Consider the following 15,004-nt stretch of genomic DNA (forward strand, 5'->3'; position numbering starts at 1 on the left):
GTTATCAGACTGTGTGTGTCCTGCACCTGTTTCAAGCATTTCATTTTCTCATTTCCTGAAGAACAAATGGATCCAAAGTGAACTTCTTGGGATGTGTTGCTTTAGTTTTTTAGAATTCTTTCAAACATATTAATTTTTGGCAGTTACAGTTAATCATCAGGATCCTGACGTGAAACTCCCCTTTAATTTTTATTAAAATAATCAAATACAAATATCCAAGCTCTGATAGCCTCTCCTGATGAAGATGTAAATGATTGCCAGAAGTTCTATGTGTATTGTGTCTACAGGGACTTCTTGTTTTGCTTTGGTTACTTACCTTTTCTCTGACCTTGGAGTTTTCAGAGCTGGCTGAAGACCTAGTCTGGTCTATTGTAGAGCTGAATGTACAGGTGGATGAATATCTTAGAGTCAGATTTGGGAAACTGGAGTTTAAATGGGGGGGAACCCCTAAAGCTTTATTAAAACTATTGATGCAAACCAGAGTCCTCAGACTTGTTTTAAATTTCCATGAACTATGCTTGAAATCCTCGAAGCATGAGAAACTAAATAGTTCTCAAGATGTTTCTTGCTGGGGGCAGGGTGGAGACGAAGCTATGATGCTAATTTAAATAATTCTTTATCTAACACTGATTTATTGAAGCTTTGATGTAATGTTTCTACTGACTTCTGAAATAAGTCACATATTTTACAAGTGGTGAAAAGGTGCTTTGATTGTGTTAATCTGTGCTTGGATATGCAGCATTGTACTATTGCATTGGAGTCACAAGTGCAGTAGAGTGAAACTTGCATATCCCTTTTTCCAAAGGCTATCAGAAATACTATCATAACATATATTGTCATCGAAACGCTCCATTTTTATTGTCACTCAGATTATTTCAAAATTCATCTTGTTTTACCTTCAAAAATGAGGCAGAGGGAAATCATAGAAACCAGTCAGAATATAGAACTCGAAAATTACAGAATACATTTGAGCTGACACCATGCAGGTGTTTTATCTTCGACAACAGGGATAGCTCTGTAGGCTTAGCGTGTCTGATTGCATTGAACATCCACTGTACTGAAACTGCTGGTGTTGGTGACTCCCGTAACATCTTTATGCATATTTATCTTCCTGTTTATGTCAGTAATTTTGAGATTATTAAATAACCTAACAAAGGTTTAGGGGTTATAACTCTGAAACAATATGATCATTTTTCTTAATATTTGAAATATAGCTTTTAATTGAAATATAATTTTCACTGAAAATTTTAATAGCTATCAGTAATCTGTATGTGATAGAGTCATTGGAACACCTTAAAAGTTAATACAGAAGTTAAATATTTTTTTATATGAGTAATAAAATACAAGATTATTCTGTTTAAAACTTTTATTTAATGTTAGAGCCCTTTTTCTCTAGTTCAAGTCCCTTATGTATCTTTCCATATTGCTAAGAAAAGTTACATGTTTTAAGTTTTGAATCAGGGTGGAGATTCTGAGGATTTTTTCCTTTTCTTGCGTTAGAGATTAAGTCCAAAACAGGAAAAAAAGAAGTTGTTTTATTTAGTTATCTTCAGTGGTTACATCTGAGTGCCTGCTGGCTGGATGAATTATGCAATTTCCCCATTGCCATACATATATTATGGAAATATGCAGCTTGGTGGACTGTTCATGTGAAAACTTGACTTGTGCAACTGATGTCAGGTTTTGCCTGTGGCTTTCTTCTGAGCAGAATCCAGTCCTCAAGGGCTCACCCATGCAACAAAGGCTGCACAGGTCAGCCTGCTGTGGTTACATGCTCTTCTTGAAGCACTTTAGTGCACTTTTAATCCACCTGACTTTTTACATTTTCAGGTGCAGTGTTGCAGAGAAACTGACATTTGTTCTCTCACCTCACTTGAATGTTTTAAGCTTATGTTTTTCATATATAGAATCAGTCCTGTTCTGAACCAATTGTGAACCAATCTCTTTTTAACTGCTGTTCAAGTCCTAAATAAGTCTTTTTCAGAAGGTGACTGATCATTCTAATAAATCAATCTATGTTTTTTCCAGATTTCATTAAACAGAGAAGAGCAGGACTGAATGAATTCATTCAGAATTTAGTTAGACAACCAGAGCTATGCAGCCAGTAAGTAGTTTGATTTCTGTTTTTTATGGACTATTTAAAAGACATGAGAAATCAAATATGAGATTGCAAATTAAGTACTTTAAACCAGGAAATGTATTCTACCTGTGCAGTGCCCTTAAGTATAATAAATAACTTTAATATTGCCATTCATTCCTTTGGGAAAAATCTACAGGCTGGTGAATAGAAAAAAAAAGTCTTTGTTTTCAGAAAACTGATCTACAAATAAACTTGCAGGCAAATACCTGATTTTAGTTTGAGAGGCACAGATTCCAGTGTAAACTCTCTTGCTTTAGGACAGGTGTTTGTTTTGCCAATAGCTTTACTGCTTGAAAACTCGGCTGTTACTTGCTACTACATTGTCCTTCTGGCAGTAAGTCACTGCCTGCATCTTTCCGTTAGAGCAGTTCATATGTGAACTCCAGAACTTGTTTTAAGCATGTTAACCAAGTAGCTTAATCAATGTGCATAAGTGGTTTGGGGTAGCCAAGCTGACCTGCCTAAAGCATAGGAATAAGCTTGCACATAAACTACAGGTGTGTTAACCTCCATCGGTTGGACAGTGATGCATGGGAGATGGTGATACACTACAGTCAGCTCCAGTTCAATCTGGAAGATAGCGCTTCTGTGTGTGAACTGATCTTGGGGCTAAACGGCATTTTTCTTTCAGTTTAAATCAATTTAAACTAAATCCATGCAGCTTTCTATGTTGCTTGAACTAGTAAAATGGTAAAGATTTATGTTTGGCTTTAGTGTTGAGTAAATGTCTTTAATATGTATGCTTTGTTTAATTAGCCTATCTGTACAACCTGTGAAACTGTCTGTTTCCCACAAAGGGGAAGAAAAATCTCTAACAGAATATTGCTGCAGTTTGCAGTGTGCAGTCAGATTACTATTTTTTTTTTCCCAACAAATGAGCTATTTAATGTCCTATTAACTTGAAATATGTACTTCCTTTCTTTTTCAGAAAAAAAGAAACATTTTATATATACTTCCTTGTGATAAGTGGTAAAAACTTCAAAACAAAATCTTTATGGGGAATAGTTTTCCATAAGAACATAAACTGTGAGGTTCATGGTCGTAGTCATGTTCTCCTCTGGGAAAGAATAGAAAGCACTTTAACTAATTATTGAAAGCTAATCTGTTTTGTTACATTAGGAAAGGACATTGGTTTTATTTAGTGTAATCCCCTCCCCTATTTGGTTGTCAGTATGTTCAAGTACCAAATATTTTGTCTCAAAACATACTCTATTTGTTCTCAAAAAAAAAATTGTAAAATTGTACTTTTTTTTTTAATGCACATCATGAAATTGTATGCTTAAAAAAAAAAAAAAGGCCAAACCTCAAATCCATTTGCCTTCTTAAATTTTTGGGAGCTTTTAAAATTGTTTTACTCTCAAATGCATCTATGACTGACTCTGTGTTCTTTAACACGGAACTTAGTTTTAGTGGATCAGACAGGCTATCTTAAACCAGTATTAAGAAATAGGTCTTCTAATGTATTTTGGTGCTTTGAAAGTGTGTTAAATAAAAAGCTTATTAGGCATAGTTCTACAGGAAAAACAAAATAGAGACTGAAGTTTGTCTTTGCTGTTCTCCTCCTCCCCACTCTTAAGGTCACAGTGATTTATGTGGGAGAAAAAATAAGCCTTTAACTCGCAATTCAGTGCAAAAGCATTTATTTTTATAGTAATTTCTGTGTTGTTTTAATAATTGCAAGGTACTTTGTTTTTCTCGAGTGAGCTTTTACTTTTTGCAGTGCTCCACTGTAACAAATTCTATTCATAATTACAGAATCCGTCACCTTTTCTGTGTGCCAATCAGTGTTATTAGTGAAGAAATACAAAAATTTTATAACTTTGGTTGGGTTTTTTTTTTGGTTTTTTTTTGTAAAATCTTCTAGAAACTACTCAAGGAATATGTGGTGACTTGAGTCTTTGCAGAGTCCACATTCTTGTCTTCTTAGACTGTTTTGCTTTAATGTGCTAATTAAATTTTATATTAGATAAAATATTTATGTGACGTTATTAATGTGCAAGGAGGACTTAGGGTGTTGTGCATTCTCACAGAACTTCAAGGAAGTCCACCTTCCACTGAATGGAAGGTGCATTAAAACCAGTATCAGGATGTCGTTTATTTTAAGTCCTGCCTAGGAAAACTGTTTCACTGAAAGCTTAAGGATTCATGATTATGATTATGTCCTCCTTTCTGGAAGGAAAGGCACCTGAACATCTGAATTGAAAAGCACAGATGTCAGATTCAGTGTGTCCAAGATGGTAATATTTACATTATTATCTGAAACATGCAGCACTGTGTGTGGTTTTTTGGGTGGGTGTTTGGGATTTTTTGGTTGTGGTTTGGTTTTCTTTAGTGTTTTTTTTGTTTTGTTTTGGTTTTTTTGTTTGTTTGTTTTGTTTTTTTACCTCCCCCCACCCTTCAGTGGATTTTGTTCTTGGGTCTGACATATTCGTTGAATATTGTATCAAGTCAAACTTTTCTGCTCAATAATAAACCAAAACAAAAACCCAAAGTGTGTCAGAGTGATTAGAGAGACCCTGTAATGGTTGATAAGGATTTTCCTGCAGTCACTGTCAGGTGGAATACAGGGTGATATGGATCATTGGCTTAGACTGAATTGGGAATTAAGTGGACTAGCTTCAAGTTCCATTTACTCAGCTGACTGTATTTGATAGCGAACTTGCTCTCATGGATAGTATGCAGATGTTGCAAAAAAAAAAAAATGTCGGAAGGGACAGAGATCTGATAATACATTCCTCCTGCTGATTGAATAGGAGCTGGGAGTTTGTTACTTGTGAACACTGTGAGGCTCTCTAAATCACTGAGCAATTATTCAAATCGGGCTCCTCACTCCCTCAAGTGTAGGTCTTCACTATAATGCATTTAATTGTCTATCAGAATATGGCCAAAAAAATCTGATTTAATCCAAATGTGTAATAGAGGATGCATTAAAAATGTAATACAGTTATTTTTAAATAGTCCAAAGTAGCTCTTTGATGAAAAGGAGAATATTTGCATGACACTTAAAGAACTCAAGGATAACAATACCATGCAGCCTCTCTGGGGAAATGAGTTATCAGTTCTTTAAGTGAGAAGGAGGGTTCTGCATTTGTTCCCTAAAAGAAAATCAGAGTGACTAGATTTTTCTGGTTTCAAAGTCTGATTAATATAAAAATGAATATGAAACCCCTGGATTGTAAGATCCTGCAATCCACGCTGGGGAAAGCGAATCTTGCGTTACATTAGTTGTGCTCTTTAAAAAAAAATCTTACTGGCAGTGTTTTAGTTTTGCTGTTTGGCTGTTTTTTAGAAAGGTGCCTGGAGAAGAGAGAGGAGCTGGGCACTATTATTTAAAAGAAGTGTGTCTTAAATGTTAAGATTCTGTCACTGGCGATTTTACCATTTTGCTTGAGAATTTGTATAACTTTTTGGGCTTGTTCATATTTATGGATGTGTCCAAAATTTTTTGTGTGGCTTCATGTGTTCCTGCAGGAAGGCTAATGCAGAATGAGTATCACACAAGAAACAGTGCTTAAGCAGAGCTTAGCATCCCTTTGTGGGTTTCAGAGATAATCCGTAAACTAGATTTATAGAGTCAATTATAAAAATCCAGACAAAACCAACTTTTGCTGGTAGTCTGTGTACAAAGTGTATCAAGCATGCCTTTTTAAGCTGTTACCTTGATCCTTTTAGTTGGATATGTGAGATTAGTTTAGGAATAGTTCAGTATATTTTAAAATACACATTGAGTTAATACATGTGAGCTAATACAGCACCAAAGTTCTACCAATCTATATACCATTTTGCATAACATGCTGCTATCTTGCCTAAGCAATCGGTGCATTAAACTTTTTATTTTTAATCACTACTTCTTTGCAGTGCTTCTAAATGTACAAATGTGAACAATGTAATATTGATTAGTTATGCTTCTGTCTGACATGTATTGCGAAGACTGTTGAATACCCTGCAACTGTACAGCATGCTTTTAGTGTGAATGTTTTGGTGGGTTGTTTTTTTGGTTTTTTTTTTGTTTGTTTGTTTGTTTTTCCTGCTGTGAATTCAGTCATGGACAAGTTACTATAGTAACTATTTGAGATGTATTGCAACATGCTCTATTTAATTAGCCAGTTGTCCAGAGTAATTAATGCTGAAAGGTAATTAAGGCCTGGTTTTGTTGCTCTGTCTAGTGAAAAGCATTAACCATAACTTTTTAATCTTGATTTTATGATATCCAAAGATTCTGAAACTTAAATTGTTGTATCATGAGTCAGTATTATTAGAATATTCAAACCACAGTGATTTTTGTCTTCCTGAGACTCAGGATATCAGACAGTCCCTGAAATAGATCAAAATTCAGAGTTGATATAAGATGGGGAGAATTAAAATGAAATTATAGCAGGAAACTGTATGAACGGTCTTGTTGCTGTACTTCAAACTTGAAAGGCTGATGGTAACTGAAACAGACTTCAAAGAGAGTTTAGGAATACAGAATGTGAGCGATGGAGACTGGGAGCCTCAGAAAGAAAAGGATGTGAATTAGGTTCCGTAATGCTAACAGGAAATAGAGGAGATGGAGAAATGTCAGAAACAGCTCATCTCTTACTTCTGATCCTCACTTTACAGAAGTGTGGAGGGTGAAGTGAACTGAAAATAGCAAAACAAGTGTATCTGCTTTTTATATAAAACTACCCTATTTTATATGTGCCAGGGATAAGATAAAAGAGCAGCTCCAGTAAGTACTTTTCTTGAACTGATCGGCTCATGCAGAGTTTCCTATCAGGGTCTGCCCTGAGACCTTCCCAAAGAACTTCATCTGTGAAATTTAGGTAAGATTTCTTCCTTGATAAGCAGGCTGCCTTTTAGTGAACTGAAAGACCTTGAAAGATTCATGTTATCTCTTTGAGGGGTATACAGACTATATGTGATACTTCTTTTAGGAATTAATTTTGCCTCACTTGTATTACATTATTCTTTACTCACTCACTGTGCTGTGGTTAAGAAAGACATTACGTTCTTTTGAACTGGCTGTTGGGTAAGCCTTGCTTCTTAGGAGCGGGTTCTCAGAATTCTCTTACTTTCCCTCCTTTCTCCCAGTCTTCCTTCCCCAGCCCCAGCAAGACACAAGCTAGAAATCAACGCTGAAGTTAAAATGCATCTCCTTAGGTACTGTGGGAAGCTTGTAGTCTCTCTTGCTGGTTCCTGAAGGATAACGTTTGTGTCCTGCGGCTGACTGGAAGGATTTCTTAACGTTGTCTTGTCGGTGCCCGGCTGGAATGCATTCTGAATACAAAATCACCATCTTCCGCTTTAAAGCGAATGGGAACAGGAATGTTACTACTCTGTACCTCTTGGGACATGAATCTCTCTATGGGATACAGTCTATGTATTTCATTCTATATTGTGTTGGACTGTTTCATTAATTTTGGAAAACTAAAAATGATTTAAAACTCTTTAGTCTTTTGAAAGAAAGTTGGTTTCCTGGTGGCTGCTAGCCAGTTAGAACTCATGCTTTGGATAGTGTTCTTTCTTCTAACTCTTACCTTTTAATGCCGTTCCGCGGAGCATTTCCTTGTGAAGTCTTCAAGTACATACGCTTTAACATGTCAGGGTTTTGCAAGTGGAAAATTGTATGTACTGTATGCAATGCATTCAGCACTTGAATTATGTGGCTATAAAAGCATTTCTTGTACACAGTCCTTAACTGCCAGAACTTAAATATAAAACTTTGTGATGAATAACTCCTCTATATGCTGCTGTTTAATCCTGTGCTTCCTATGGTTATGACTGAACTACGCAGATTAGCGGTGTGCGAATTAAACTAACTGTGTTTTTAGCCCAGATGTCAGAGCATTTCTTCAGATGGATAACCCAAAACACCAGTCGGATCCATCTGAAGATGAAGATGAAAGGAGCAGTCGGAAGGTAATAGAACAGTCTTGTAAATTTTAGCTGCTTGAGGGCAATCTTAGTTATATTATTTACTGAAAATATTATATTATTTACTGATTGATTTTGCAACCCTCTGTGCTCTTTTAAACAATTGTGTTCCACTGTGAGCTGTAAGATATTTTTCTGTCATACGTGAACTGCAGAGAGGGGTAAAAGTAATTGCTAGCTTTGTCTTGCTTCTTCCCCACTTGCTATATGGGCTAAGGAAAGTTTTAGTCGTAGCTTAGCTGTCACAGTTTTTGCAGTCTTCAAAGATTCTTGCTAAGAACATCTGGCAAGGAGCAGAGGAGATTGAATGTTTAATTGTCTTTTTGTTTGCTTGTGTGTTGTTTCTTTAAAATATAATTATCTCTGGGGAAAAAAATGCAGTCTTTCTAAAAGTCAATCAGGAGCAAGGATGGATTTTATTTCATTTTTCATATAACACTGTGTGAGGTCTGAAGCCTCTTTTGTCACAAAAGCCACTACATGGCTAGATGGATTCTCAAAAAAAATTAATTTACAGCCTCCAGAAATGGTGCTGTTTGAAAAAAGGAGTATTTCTAGGAAGGCAGAAGTGCTATATTTAAGATTGTTTTCTCTATGGCTTACTTATTGGCATACAGATGTGGTCTCAGTACTTCTCTTCATATTCAGCCCCTGTTAAAGATGTAAGAGTTGTCATTTTGGTTTGTGTGTGATCCATGGTAGATTTAGGGTTTTCTGAAAGTTTCACGTCCAAAGATGCCAGTCTTTTTTTAAGTGCTTGACAGCACTGTGAGCATGGAGCAAAATTCTAATTTAAAATACCAGTTTCCTCCTCCTTTGAAAGGTATTTTAAGTAATGTGGAATGATCTAAACCCTCTGTGGAAAATTAATTGATCTGTCATGCCACAACAAATTCTAAAATAGGAAGATAGCTAATGCGTGGTGGCCTGAACCATACTCTTTGATAGAAGATTCACTTTCTCATAGTTACTGTAAGTGATTAAGCTGAACAATAAGGAACAAAATCAAGCCCTCAAGACAAGAAAAATCTTAAAACTTCTATAATAGCTTTTAAAAAACTGTTCAGTACCATTGTGTGATTGGCTCTTATTAGTGCATAGTAGCATCCAGCACTACTGGATGTAGTCAGGGCATTCTCTGCTTCTGTAGGAGTACTGGTTTTGTGATGCCTGGTAGCCTATACTCAGGTAACTCGTATTTGAATGCAGTTTATCTCTTTCTATTAAAGTCCAAAATCACAATGAGGGTGCAAATACTGCTCTTTAATCAAAAACAAATTGGAGAAAATTACCTAAATGACAGTGGCTTCCTACTCTCCCTGTAATGTCTGTAATTCTGTCTGTGTGTGTACTGGTAGGATTAATGCCAGTCCTGATATTGAGTTAGATAACCTTTAATGTCAGGGTAGAATGTTTTTCTTGGGGCAGGGAGAATATTCACTTTTGTTTTTTTAAAAGCACTGTCTTTCATTAATTACTCTTGCATAAACTGTGGGTTTAAAATGATCCTATTGGCAAGATCTTGTGAAGTTTAGAATAAAAGGTAGAAAATATATTCCTAGAGCAAATACAGAAAGAGTTAAGTTCTAAATAAGGAACACATTGTTTGAAACGCTCTTAAATTTTTGTTCCTAGTCTTGTCCTCTGTGGCTGGACACAGTTATTTTATTACCTTCATCTGTGAATGTGATGTGCATAGAAATAATTTGTGACAAGGTGATAATGGCCAGATATTTCAACTTAGGAAGTTCCCGATCTGGATGTTAGATCTCTTTTAGAAATCTAATGTAACACATGTAAAGGTATAGACTGAGCAAATTATTATCATATTTTGAAATTAATATTGTTTGAAATATAAGAGATAATTTTAAAAATATATATTATAAGTAAACCTCTTTGTCTCCTAACAGTTAAACTCTACATCACAGAATATCAACTTGGGACCATCTGGAAATCCTCAGTAGGTTTCCATTAAATTGAATTAAAATGTAATTCAATTTAATGTAAAATTTTTATTTTAATGATTTTTTTTAAATTAGTTTTAAACCCTGAAAAATTAGATTGAGTGTAATTGTTAACAGTACTAAAAGTTCTTTGGATATATCCCTTTATTTGTTGATTTGCACTGCTCAGGAGGAAGCAAAACATTGAATCCTGTGCTAAATAAGCAACCACTTAAAACTTCTTTCACCTTCAGATTTTGTTAGTCTGCTCTCCTTTACTTAAGGATGCTATAGCAACAATGACCTCTCTGTCTTGGGAGTGGTTCCACAACTGCTGAGAATGTGAACAGTTTCTGAAAACAAGTTTGTTTTAATACATGGCAAAAGAGCACCTTGCCTTGTTGATACTACAAACCCAGTTACTGCAGTCATAACTTGCTTCTCTGTTCGGTTTTTTCTGTAGAGTTTCTGTTCTCAGTTCTGTGTGAATCTGTGCTTTTCTCATCTAGATGACTACTGCTATTTTAGTTTTGCTTTCCTCACAGATTTGTTCTGGGCTAACAGGAGGAAATCCTTAATAGATGTCAGTAAGAAATGAAATTTCAGAGTACTTCCCTTCAGGGGTACTAAATTGAGAGGTGTATGGTGATGTAACTTGTTTTGAAATTTAAAAACGTGGATAATTGTTTTGCTGACAAAAATATTTCTGAATTGTATTTAGGAAAAAGTAAGGGAATCCTGGGGAAAACTGAAAAGAGTGGTGATGTGGGAAGTGGAAAAAATGAGAGTGAATTCATATGTACATACAGAGAACAGGAAGGTGTTAGGGCCTCCCTCCTCTCTCTGTAATTTCAAATGAGGGAGGAATGGAGGGAGAGAGGATGGGTTAAGCAAAGAGAGAGCAGATCACAAACTTGATCCTTCCTTCCCTCGTGTAAGCTTGAGAATCTGTTTGTCCCTCTGGAGGGAGAAATAAGCTCCAGGATGAGTCATGGGGAAATGCAGACTTAAAAATTACAAGAAACTGACTATGGAGAATAAAAGAATGGTCTTGCTCCTCCTTTACCCTAACCTTACAAAATAAAATAAACTCAAAGGATGCAGCTTGAGCACTTTCCTTGGAGGAAAAAGGAACTGCAAAAATGGAGTCGTCGTCTCCAAGGCAAGGTCTGCACAAGTCTGGGTGCTGGGTGGAATAAAGGAGGATGCTAACAGTCAGTCTTCTCACATTACAACTGAAGTGCTACACTAGACTGCTGTACAGCTATAAAACTTGTAATTTCTGCCCAGATGACCTGTCTCCTTCCTAAATATCTTTCAGTGCTAAACCAACAGACTTTGATTTCCTGAAAGTTATTGGAAAAGGCAGCTTTGGCAAGGTGAGCTTTCTTATTACTGTGTCTTATCCTGGTGCAAGGGTGCCAGCTGGTGTCTTGTGCATAGTAACTGTTGGCTAGAGACTTGGCCAGAGATTTTGGAAGTTGTGTCAATCTAGGATGGCATATAAACTGTCGTATTGGATCCTTGTTGCTGTTCTTTATAGCCCTGCCATTTTTTTTCCCTGGTGTGGCAGTTGTTGGCTGCATTGGTCACTTGTTGGGAGTGACAAAAGGGAGCATTTTCCTTTCTCGTTAAGAGCAATAGAGATCCTCTGGTTCCCCCAGAGAGGAAGGGAGGCACTCCTGTGCTTATGCAGCAGCTGGAGTACAAATCATGCATTTCTCTTTGTTGGGATGCACTGTTTTGTCAAACCCCTAATGCTATGCAGCAGTGTGAGCAACAGCACATTGAAAAGTGACTTAAGTATTGATTTCTGACAAAGATGCAACAGACAATCCATCTTGAAATCTTTGTTTTCGGGTTATTTTTCAAGTTGTTTTCTGTTACGTTATTATTAAAACTTAGAAAAAAAACAGCTGAAATTGATCTTTCCTAGAGTTTTGGCAGGTCCTGGAAAATAAATGTTACAATTCAGTCTTTCATGATACCACTATCATCATAGATTTTACTGAACTGTAAACTCACTCTGTTGGTGCTTATATTGCTGATTGGCTATATTAAAAACAAGGAAACTTTATTGTGAAAAAAACAGCACGAATACTTTCCAGTTATGCTGAAATTATGAAAATATTACTAATAGAATGTGAACTGCAACAATCACTTGTCTTTATTTGTTTTGAATTTCGCAGGTTCTTCTTGCAAAACGAAAACTCGATGGGAAATACTATGCTGTCAAAGTGCTGCAGAAAAAAATTGTTCTTAATAGGAAAGAGGTGAAGAGAAATGTTCTTTCTCCACCCACCTCCCTTCCTTTTTCCCTTAATTACAAAATCATTCCTGTTTACTTATTAATCTTTTACTTCCTTACAGCAAAAACATATCATGGCTGAACGTAATGTGCTTTTGAAAAATGTGAAACATCCATTTCTGGTCGGATTACATTACTCATTCCAAACAACAGAAAAGCTTTACTTTGTCTTGGATTTTGTTAATGGAGGAGAGGTATGTGGTGATTGCATTTGGATCTGAGTCTCTCTATTTTGCTCATTCTAGGTGGGAGGAACGAAATGATCCTTCATGATGAGCTGTGATCAGTATTCTCCCAATTTGAAAATACTATTACTTTATCTGCTGTTATTACAGACTTCTGTAGCTATATGGACCCTGTTGTTCTTATTGACAACTTTAATCCCAAATTTGTTTGTGATTGTCAGATAAAAATACTGTCTTTTATAGTTATATATATGTGTACCTTTATTATGAATTAATCTTATGTTGACATTTTTCACCATGTAAAACTGTCTTTTCCTCTTGCATCTGCATTAGCTGAGATGCTGGTATTTCGAAAGCAGAAGGAAGAAGGGAACTGGCAACTGAATTTACTACATTGATGTTATTGGGAACTTTGTGATTATTCTGTAGCTTTGCATGGTCAGGAGAAGGAGGTAGAATTGAAAGAAGCACAGGAGAAAGGGTAGACTTTTCAGCATATCAAGGTTTCCTATTACGTTGCTGCCACTGGATATACACAAACAAGTATAAAGTACGCTGAATAAACCAGGATGAGATACGAACTGGGGTATACATTATTTCATATTCATGTGGCCTACTGTTAGTATTTATTATGCTCCTAGAGCTGGCATTCTGACTCATTTAAGTGTCAGAGTTGGGACAAGATGGGCCTAATACACTCTCATCTTATTTGGAAGTTATTAGAGCAAACCCCTGGTTTGCTCTGCTCTGAATTCCCGGCCACAACTTTGGCATTATTCCAGGCAAACTAAAATACAGTTTAAAATACCTTTCAAATTTGAATCAAGTGCTTGGAAAGACCTGATGACTTCTTTTTTTTTTTTCCCAAACTTTGTAGGCAGTAAACAGAAAATTGCTGTTTTCTTAGAATTGTTAGAAGTTGAATGGGTAGTAAAGTTTTATCTTTATGTTTATGATTTAATCTTTGGCTAGACTTCTGTATCTTCTTGAACCATTTGAAGCCAGATAGTTCGCTGCAGTGAAGAAAACTCACATATCAACTTGGAATATACATCTCCCAAAGTGATCTACATCTAGGTGGTTTCAGAATACAATTATATAAAAACTTACATACAAAACACTAAATACAAGCATATACAGAAATGGAAGATTATTTATTTGACACAAGATTACATTCTGTTAGGAGGCTGTCTTGCAGGATTTAATCTTGCCAACCTCTGTTCATGGCTTAGTGGTTTACTCTAGTTCTTTTTGACTGTTCTGAGTTTTAGGGGAATGTCCTTATGTGTTTGTTACCTATCAATTTCTGAGCTACAAAAGGGAAGAAAGGAAAAGAGTAATGGAATGACAAAGTCATGCAGCAAAACCATTTTAATTTCATTTTATGTTTTTTTTTAAAAAAGGTGGACAGCTAAATAGAATTGCTTTTTACTATTAAAATTACATGTTATTAACCTGATTTTTTTTGTGTGTGTGTATAATGTTCTTATTTACTATTTGCACATTTACAGCTGTTCTTTCACTTGCAAAGAGAACGTTCCTTTCCTGAGCACCGAGCCAGATTTTATGCTGCTGAAATAGCCAGTGCACTGGGCTACTTACACTCCATAAATATAGTGTACAGGTAAGTTTCTGAAACTTACTCTTGTCCTGCAGAAGTTCAAAGTGGAACAAATTACTGAATAAAAAACACTGCGTGAAATGATCTTACGGGAAATTTGAACATAAGTTTCACCAAAACTTGAAGCTTTCAGTTGAAGAATAAAAGTTCTTGCCTCTGAAGCTCTTGTGTTTAGTGACTGCTGTTTGAATTAATATGCTTTTTTTTTTTTTTTTTTAAATACAGGGATTTAAAGCCAGAGAACATTCTCCTAGACTCGCTAGTAAGTATGAAACGTTATTCTTGTTTTTCTGTGTTCTCTCTGAAAATTGACACTTACGTGTATCCACATGTTGAGCATGTTCTGTTTTTAAAATACCACTCTTTCTTAAAACAGGGTCATGTTGTGTTGACAGACTTTGGACTTTGTAAAGAAGGGATTGCAAGTTCTGATACCACTGCAACTTTTTGTGGGACACCAGAAGTATGTTGACAACTTTCGTGGGTTTTTTGGCTAGTAATTAATGACTGTTGACTATTGTTAGTATTTGTGTAACTGGAAGATCAAATACTCTGTTTTGTACTGTTGGAGATCTGCATTCTTTTAAGTAGCTCATCCATGCAGCCAAACCAAAGACAAGTTTCCTGCAGATCTGTTCTTTGTCCTTGTTACTAATATGTGGTGTCTCTTTCTTGCTACCCACATCCCCGTAACTCAACTCATCTCTTCCTTCCTCCCTTTGTTCCATCCCTTTTCAAACATCGTTTCCTCCCATGTCTCTTAACTGCTGGCTAGATGTAGGACAATTAGCTTGTGTAACAGCTTCAACAAATTTGCCAGTATGAATACACTTACCGTAACCTGCCATTGATTTTTAGTAAGTACATAGGGATTTAATATCTGTGAGTCTG

At 36.0% G+C, this 15,004-nt stretch overlaps 1 protein-coding gene across 4 annotated transcripts in view; it reads left to right on the plus strand.

Moving 5' to 3' along the window:
* Positions 1-15,004, plus strand: part of SGK3 (serum/glucocorticoid regulated kinase family member 3) — a 46,528-nt gene that overhangs the window by 24,684 nt on the left and 6,840 nt on the right. For all 4 annotated transcript variants that reach the window (XM_086740901.1, XM_086740898.1, XM_086740900.1 and 1 more), the window contains 9 exons: positions 2,029-2,104; positions 7,954-8,041; positions 9,967-10,016; positions 11,321-11,378; positions 12,189-12,272; positions 12,370-12,501; positions 14,004-14,116; positions 14,339-14,375; positions 14,490-14,576. In XM_086740901.1, the coding sequence (XP_086597027.1) occupies positions 2,029-2,104; positions 7,954-8,041; positions 9,967-10,016; positions 11,321-11,378; positions 12,189-12,272; positions 12,370-12,501; positions 14,004-14,116; positions 14,339-14,375; positions 14,490-14,576 (725 nt within the window). The remainder of the gene's footprint in view (positions 1-2,028; positions 2,105-7,953; positions 8,042-9,966; positions 10,017-11,320; positions 11,379-12,188; positions 12,273-12,369; positions 12,502-14,003; positions 14,117-14,338; positions 14,376-14,489; positions 14,577-15,004) is intronic.

Source organism: Chlamydotis macqueenii, chromosome 2, assembly GCF_036417535.1.
Source record: "Chlamydotis macqueenii isolate bChlMac1 chromosome 2, bChlMac1.mat, whole genome shotgun sequence".
Lineage (NCBI taxonomy): Eukaryota > Metazoa > Chordata > Aves > Otidiformes > Otididae > Chlamydotis > Chlamydotis macqueenii.